The following is an 8376-nucleotide window of genomic DNA, read 5'->3' on the forward strand; positions in this document are numbered from 1 at the left end:
TTCATTTTTAAATACAGTACAACTTCACTGAATTAGTATAGAATGAGAGAGCCCACCAAACACCGTTAGGAATATTGACATACATTTATTCCCTTTATAAATCACATCAAAAAAACTGAACGGGTACATGCACCAATCTTCCTTTCTTGTCTCTCTGAACAAATAACAAGCACAGTTGACCACTGATATAAGCAAAGTTCATTAAACAGCGCATAAAATAACAATGTTTAAAACAACAGCACTTTCACCGGATTACCTAAAAAGAAATTTAGAAAATAACTGAAAGGAATAATACTGCACTTTAATCCCCTCTCAATGTAACTTGAAGCGTTTGGTGATGCTTGATATTGAGGCGAAGGGTAAGGCTAACACAGTGGTAAATCTGAGGACATTTGAACATTGAACTTTAAGGAAGAGGAACATGAAAAGTTGTCCATTACTGGATATAGGAAAGAATTGGCTCTTATGAAGCTAGTGGATAGGAATGTAAAAAAAAAAAGTCTGTTTTGACAGGTGTTTAAAACCCTCCAAGAACAGCACACTATATTTCACATGAATGGAATATACCCACCGTTGCCTAAACAGGAGGCACAGCATCATTCAATAATTGAACGCACGCACACGCACACACACACACACACACGCACGCACACATACACACACACAGTGCATCTACTAAAAATAGCCCATTCTGCAAAACGTTTACAAAATATTGTATGTGTATATACAGTTTAACTGGTAACAAAAAAATAAATAGATTTTTCTTATAAATAAAAAAAATGAAATTATCCAGAACATTTCATAAAGTTAGAACTATTTTGGACAGAAGACTTGGCAAGGTATTCGCTAGACTTGGCCAGGGTATCTATTCCGGTCCATTTCCCCCACACGTAAGCCTTCAACCAGAGCTGCGAGAATGGAAGAGAGAGAGAGAGAGATACATAGAGACAGAGAGACGAGGAGGCAGACACAAAGACAATTATTACAAGACATGCATAATAAATATTTAGGTTGAATGAATACACATACACAACAAACAAAAAACACACACACACACACACAGTATACCTGTCGGCACCATCCTTGTGGGACTCTGCAGGGGGGTCCTGTCGTGCTGAAGAGGCTCTGGGCTTCCCAGTATCTGAGGAGAGAGACCGACGGTTAGAGAAGGTTTCAACACCCAGAGGGCCATACCAGTGTTGCAATGAATGCATAAACACATGAATCCAGCGTCATTTGTTCTGGTGCTTTGGAAATAAACACTTCCAAATCCAAACGCTTTTCAGCAGTTCATAAAAAAATAATAATAATACTATTTTCACACGATGTGTTTCTTTTCCAATGGAGCATAGTCTTTCTTCCTGAACTGCCAGTCGCATCAAAATGTACATTTGGAGCTGGAAGCTCTATACGTCCCCCTTGTGTACCAACAACGTGACTAGCCAATGCAAACGCAGATCGCTCTATAAACCAGCTGTGAGTGGCCTTATCTGTGTATCCAGCTAACACCGCTGGCGCCAACGCCGGCAAAGGGAACGGGGACACGAGTACGAGTCTCCTGATGGCGCCCCCCACCAGGGCGACCCTACCGGGCCCTCACCTTGTATCCAGCGGATCTGCGTGGCGGGGCCGTAGCCCTGCTCGTTCTTGGCGGCGATGCGGAACACCATGGCGGGCCGGTTGCTGGCGGAGCTGTCGATGTGGGCGTTGTCCAGGTGGGCGGCGCCCACGGTGCAGGAGGTCTTGGTGCCGCGGTACACCCGGATGAAGTTCATCTGGCCCGGCCGCTCCGAGGTGCCCGAGCGCCCCTTCCTCACCGCCAGGTACATGGAGTACTCGGTGATGCGGCCCGACGGAGACGGGGGAGCCTCCCAGGTGATGTGCACAGAGTCACTGGCCTTTTTGGGGGGGGGGGGGGGGGGAGAGAGAGGCGGGAGGACGAGAAGACGCGAGCCAACGCCGGTAGAGGAAAGTGTTATTACAAGGAGAGCCGTCACGAGCACGGCTTCATATTAGTGTTTATCTGCGGTCTACACCATCAACTGTCTTCCCGCGGAAAGTGATATAAAAGGTTGGACCATTGACGTGATTATCCTGGATTTGCCGGTTCCATTGGTCCGATTTGGAAAGGCGACGTCAACGGTCCAACTTCTCCTCAGATTTCAGTTGAAATCGAGTTGTTGAGGCCCACCGATTTATTTTACAACACACGTATGAACCAATAGTCTCTTAAATAAGAAAGATGAACCATGTGTGCTGGCTCCCCTTTAAATAGCATTTGTACTGACAAACTCTTCCACTGAGGCATGTCGCTCTTCCCAGAGGGCGATGAGGGGGGGGGGGGGCCGTACCTTGGTGATCTTGACAGCAGAGGGCGCTCCAGGGAAGCCAGGAAGGCAGGTCCTGAACTCGGCCACGGGGCTGAAGTCCCCCTGGCCGACGGTGTTGACCCCAGCCACCCTGAGCCTGTAGCAGTGTCCCGGGGCCAGCTCCTGCCGCTCCCGGCCTTCATAGTCCTGGGGCCCCGGGAGTTTCCTCTGGAGGGGGGGGGGGGGGGGGGGGGGGGGGGGGGAGGGGGAGTATGTGACAGTTAGAGCTGGGACTCACAACTGCTATCCTGGTCGATTCACCAACGATGTTATTTTCCCGGACGAATTGATGAATCGTTTATAGTGAACCATTTCCGAAGCAGAAGGGGATGCAAACGTTTGGTATTTGTGGTTGATAAATTACTAAATCGGGTGATGAAATATCAGCTTTGATTCATTTGGACTAAATCGATGGATCAGTTAATGCATAAATTCATAGTTGCAGCCTTAGAGACTGAACATTTCAAAAGGCCTTCATCAGAACTGTGTACCTTCTACTCAGTCCTGTCTTTTGGAGCTCCTGTCTGGACTAAAGAATGACTAACCACCATATAAAAACCCATCCGGAAAGGACCTCGGAAATGTACCTCTGTGGTGTTGTTGGGCCGGCTGGTAGTTGCCATGGTTTCCTGGTCTTCATCAGCCGGCAGGTAGTAGTGCGTGACCTCAGAGAAGAGCACTTTGAAGACCCCCACGTCGAACCACACGTCGTCCTCGCTCTGCCCCTGAACCGGCGGTGCGATGAAATCATTGGTTCACATTATTACATCTAATTCAAACGGAGAGACTATATAAAGACTAAAATACATTTTGAGTTGAGCGTAATTTTCAAAAACAAAATAGAAAAAAGTGACGCAGATTGAAAACAGAAAGAGAACGGTCACAGGTGGCTATTTCTTTTGTGGAAAGCATAACACTAAAACTCCAACACGAAAAGAGATCAGGCAACCACAGAATAAAGTTGAAGGCTTTTATTTAGAACTTTAAGAAACTAATAAAAAAGCAGAGCTGGTCTGCAGAAACCACACTTTTCCTGCTTCGGCAAACAGCTTTTATGGTCTCGTTCGTTCCCGGCTTCCTCCCATAAGCTCCAAGCCAGGGTTGTTATCTAACAACGCCCATACATGGCTTCAACATCAACCAACTTCCTTCGTTTTCGCTATGGTTGGGAGTTGTGCCATCTAACATCATCCAACTTGTCAATGTTCTTGTCTGAACATTTCCTAACAGTGTATCAGACACTGTCTGGCATGCGTCATTCAGAGATTGTGTTATTAAAACCCTGTAGACAACTCTACACACTCCATGCAAACGGAATATATGCTTTGTCCATCTGAATAAACGTATAAACCGGGTGATACTGCACTGTGTCACATTGGTTCCCGGGCATGCTTTTGCCCACAGAAACAATCCAGAACCAGATAAGTCAGCCACATCAGACGACAGAAAAAGAGCCCAAAATAGCTATGTTCATGGTCTTCAAGCACAACGTGGTTTGTCACGTGTTGGGAGCAGGCCTTTCACCCAGTTTCCTTCATCCTCCAACCTCGCCAATCTTATCCTTTTCCCTTGGTGGATACCCTTGTCTATTCCTTTTTACTAAATTCTTTCCCCATGAGGTTAACCATTGGGTCGTCTGTTAAAGGTCGCGACCTCTCTAATGTCTCCATTTTCCCACGCTTATCACATTGCTATAGCATATTATTATAATCTTTCTACGGATATATTGTCTGACCTGCTGTGTAGGCGACTTTGGGTCCTTGGAGTGTTCCCCTGAAGATGGCACCGTTCCAACTGAGGATGAACAACAGCAATTAGAACAATCTTCTTCTTCTACAGATTTACACCCGAAATTTCCACATCACGTATTTTCCCAGCTACTTGACCTGAGTTGTCAGCCGTGGGTGGAAAGACACTTAACCCTAGTATGACCCCGTTCAGTGAGAGCCGATAGCTGCTGAAACCATCCCTATGGTTTATTACCTGGAGGTGGCTGAGCTGGGAGGTGGTCCAGCGCCGACTGTGTGGAGGCAGTCTGCCCAAGAGCTAGATCAACACAAGGTCAAAGGTCAGGATATACAGTGCATTCAAGAATGTTCTGTGAAAAGGGGTCACACATTCAGGTCTAAAACGTAAACCTAAATTGCACACACAAACACAACCAAAACATTTGCCAGGAAGTGTCAAGTACATTGATGCTTGTCATTTCTTTCTGCACATATTGTTTTGACTTCACCAGAGACTTATTTAGAAAATAGTTAAGAGATGTGGAGAGAGCTAAATAAAGACATTGAAAAGTTGTATTAATTGATTGCAATAATGTCTACACACAAAGGCCAACCTAAGACAAAAGGAATGGTTGAATCGTTGTTAATGGAGAATAGTGAATGTTTCACAGTACATATTGTATTGAGAGGACAGGGGAGCTAAATGAAGGTACCACAGCATGGCTTGGCTTGTAGAAGAAAACAATTAGTTATACAATGGTTTTTGTGAGTCCGGGGCATTAATTCAGTCTTCTATATGTAATTTAAGTTATGTTCCGCTTTAAATAAATGTCATTATTTTTTGTTTGATAACCCCTTTTGGTAATAGCAGTGGCACTCTCAAATCATTTAATATTCAAAGTACAGCACATCTAATTATAGAGATATGAAACAGACGTACAGTAATGCCGTTCATCGGTCTCTTCCTGGGCGGGTCCCTCCGAGCTCCGCCCCTCCTGAGGTGCTGAACAGCCATTTGACACTTCCATGGCCACGCCCTCATTCGCCACAGCCACCCTCTAGACAAACAAAGACAACGGCAAAGAAACAAAACATTAGTTATGCTCTAGAAAACTTGTTTTTACAGTCACTCAAACCACTGTCATCGTGCAATTAAAAGGTGGTCAGATTAAACATGATGAGATTACCTGTGCACCAGCGACCTCTTTCTCGGCCGCTGTGTCACCCAATGGGTCGCAGGACTTGACACCTGGAGAAATTAAAACCATACCCGAAGCCCACTGTTGTGAAAATGGCGCTTACAAAAGCTGTGGATTGCAGTGCATCAGTGTTCCGCTCCTTCTGCCAACTCATCGTCCAACTCCAAGACACAATCATCAACTCATTTCAAATGCAGGAAGAACATTAGCTCATATGACAATATAATATTAAAAAGTAATGATAAGGCTATTGAAATATTTAAATGTGCATTCCATAACACAGGGAAAAAGAATCACAACAAAGAATCGACTTAAATAAAATGTTGACACGCTATGACAAAAAGAGAGAAAATAAATTCTAGTTTGAGGCAATTTTATAATTCTCCAAGCATGTTTTTTTCTACTCAGGAATAAAGTGTTTCTACCCGAAGATGAGTCTTGTGTCGCCCCCTGTTGTCCTCCTGGGCCAGTAGAGGGCGCTGCCCCGCTCTGTGTATCAGAACCAGACTGCGCGCTCTGGGTAGACACGGGCTGGATCTGTAGGATGTAGCACTCTGCTGCCGCCAGGGGGCGCCAAGTCACATGGATCATTTTCACGGTAGACTTGACCAGCAAGACCGCCTCTGGTACAGCGGGCCGATCTGGAAACACATTTGAGGAAAAGAAAAGAAAAAAGAAAAAGTAAATAAATCCGGTTTCATTTAGTGCCATGAGACATACAAAGAAAATTTATAAACATTTCTATAAGCATATAATACACAAAGTATTACATCCCGCAGCAAATAGCCAGAGTTATTGGCCAATATTTATTGGACAGTGTTGCTTCTTTACAGACCATGTCCAATGTCCTTTTTAGGAGTTGTTTAGTGAAGGCATTTATTGTAGCCATTCCACCTTGACAAAACATTTTTCTTTTATAGCCGTTCTCCCCTTAATCATTTGCAGGTGCAATACCAACCCCAGCCCACATCAAATCAACTCAACATTTTTCATTGTTCCACCTCTCCAGGAACAGCCCATAAAGACCATCCTTTGGGTACGGGAGGGGGAAGGCATGTCTAAAACGGCCTGGCCCCGCCCAGCCAACCACTCACCGGTTTCCAGGTACCAGAGGTCTTTGCAGCACACCTGGTAGCTCCAGCTCTTGCGGTAGCCGTCGCGGCCACTCCAGATGTACATCCTGGAGCCGATGGCGGTGGAGCAGTGGCCCGCCCTGGGCTTAGGTCCGCCGGGGTGCGACTCCTCCAGCTCCAGCTGGGGGGGCTTGTCCTGGGGCTTGGGGTGGCCCTGGGCCGGCTCCTCTGGGCTCAGGTCCTGCCAGCTCATGGTGTCTGGAGCAGAGAGAGAGACTTGGATGGGGGAAGTGCAGGCAGCGCAGCACACAGCTATAATGTAAGGAGGTGGAACAGGCTGCAAACGGAAAGCTCCCTTCGGGGTTTTGATAAAGGTCTTCCAGATTGCAGGTGACCACTCAAGTGATTGGGTGCTCGCCGTAGGGTGAGGTACATTGGCCACCAACTAACATTTTTGTATATACATGTCAGTAATCTGAATATATTTAAAAAGCTGTAAAAACATTAAAAAGGCATTTGTTACACAAGCACAACAAAGTTAATAGACTATCTAGGGAGTAGACTCACCGAGATTAAGCGCATGCAAAGAGTTTGTGCAAATCCACTCTGCTCCTTTCGTCTTCGCCGGCTCAGAATAGGGAACCCAGCCTCCGAAGATAAACATCCTGCACACAGAGACACCGACTCAGGGTTATAACACAGCAGGTGTGCCCGTGTGTATCAATGTGAAGCCATTCGGCCATGTACTGAACAACATACATTTCACGCGAGCCAGAAAGCATCCCTTACTTGTTTCCGATGATGTTGGCCGAGTGAAGGCTCCTGGCTAGCGGACGGGGGCCCTTCGTTAACGGCGCCGACCACACCATAGAATCTGAGCGGTGAACAAATGGGATGAATTAATAAAACCGGCAACACAAATAAGGGGTTCGAACTGCGTTCTCCGAATTGAGAACCACCCCATTCAAAAATCCCATTAGTGGATACCCAGAGAGGGTTAGGGCCTACCAAGGTCCAGCTGCCAGAGGTCATCCAACCGACGGCCTTGCATTCCTCCGAAGATGAAGAGCTTGGGGGAGCCTCGGCCGGCGTAGGCCACGGCGGTGTGGGACTCCCGGGCCGCGGGCCTTCCTCCCTTGGTCTCGGGAATGCTCCAGCAGCGGGCCCCCGAGGACGGCTGCAGGTCAAGCTGGTAGAAGTCATCCATGTACCTTAAGGGAACATCGCAGGAAGCTTGGTCAGACTGACACACATTGGAGAGCTCTTGAAGCTGCAGTTGGTACGATTACAGAGTTTTAAAGAAGGAGTGTGGTGAGTAAGACTTTGAAGATAAACAACCCAAACAGACGGCCCCTCCCTCCCTCCATTACGTTTCTCCACCACTGAGAAGTGTTGCCTGCATCCGTCTGTGTAGGAGCTAGAATATGGCTGCATGGGTGAACATGATTGACAAGGCAAGAGGGATCCCCCAGTCCAATTCAGGGTCGAGGTACCGCTCACGCCTCATCGAAAAGAGCAGACAGAAACGAGCCGGGAGCAGTATTAATGGTCAACCAGAACAGATGTTCTCTCAAAAGTTTTCACTCATCAATTGCAGTTCGGTGGTTATGCCATTTCTAACAAATGACATCTATTACGTCTTACCTACAGCATCATTAAACAAGGATTTCATGGTAGCCCCAAATTCCAGATTGTATTATAAATGTTCTCTTTGTGTCCATGTGTGATCTTCCTACCCCCAAAACCATTTTGCACCAGGGTATGAATCTGAGTTTATTTTTTATAGGTGTGACCCTGTGATGAACTAGCCTCCCACTCACTGGCTATGAGGAGACACCTTTAGAAAAAAAAATATAATATAAAACATATATACATAATTGTTTACATACCGTGGTATGTTTCCATTGGGTTCCTCGCTGTCGTTCACTAGTCCTCCAAATAGATAGCAGCGGTTTCCAACCAGTGTGAAACTGTGTGCAATCCGTGCACAGGGAGGCAGGCCGTTTGC

At 46.4% G+C, this 8376-nt stretch overlaps 1 protein-coding gene across 1 annotated transcript in view; it reads right to left on the minus strand.

The window, feature by feature from the left end:
- Positions 1–65: 65 nt before the first annotated feature.
- Positions 66–8376, minus strand: part of hcfc2 (host cell factor C2) — a 9385-nt gene continuing 1074 nt past the window's right edge. The window contains exons 3-17 of the mRNA XM_030342022.1: positions 8258–8376; positions 7377–7579; positions 7158–7242; positions 6936–7033; positions 6390–6626; positions 5721–5936; positions 5284–5345; positions 5037–5154; positions 4353–4415; positions 4105–4163; positions 2957–3094; positions 2352–2537; positions 1601–1898; positions 1069–1141; positions 66–908 (exon numbers count right to left, since the gene is read on the minus strand). The exon at positions 8258–8376 is cut by the window's right edge and continues 42 nt beyond it. Of these exons, the coding sequence (XP_030197882.1) occupies positions 899–908; positions 1069–1141; positions 1601–1898; positions 2352–2537; positions 2957–3094; positions 4105–4163; positions 4353–4415; positions 5037–5154; positions 5284–5345; positions 5721–5936; positions 6390–6626; positions 6936–7033; positions 7158–7242; positions 7377–7579; positions 8258–8376 (1965 nt within the window). The 3' untranslated portion in view covers positions 66–898. The remainder of the gene's footprint in view (positions 909–1068; positions 1142–1600; positions 1899–2351; positions 2538–2956; positions 3095–4104; positions 4164–4352; positions 4416–5036; positions 5155–5283; positions 5346–5720; positions 5937–6389; positions 6627–6935; positions 7034–7157; positions 7243–7376; positions 7580–8257) is intronic.

The sequence above is a fragment of the Gadus morhua genome, chromosome 19 (genome assembly GCF_902167405.1).
Source record: "Gadus morhua chromosome 19, gadMor3.0, whole genome shotgun sequence".
NCBI classification, from domain to species: Eukaryota; Metazoa; Chordata; class Actinopteri; order Gadiformes; family Gadidae; genus Gadus; species Gadus morhua.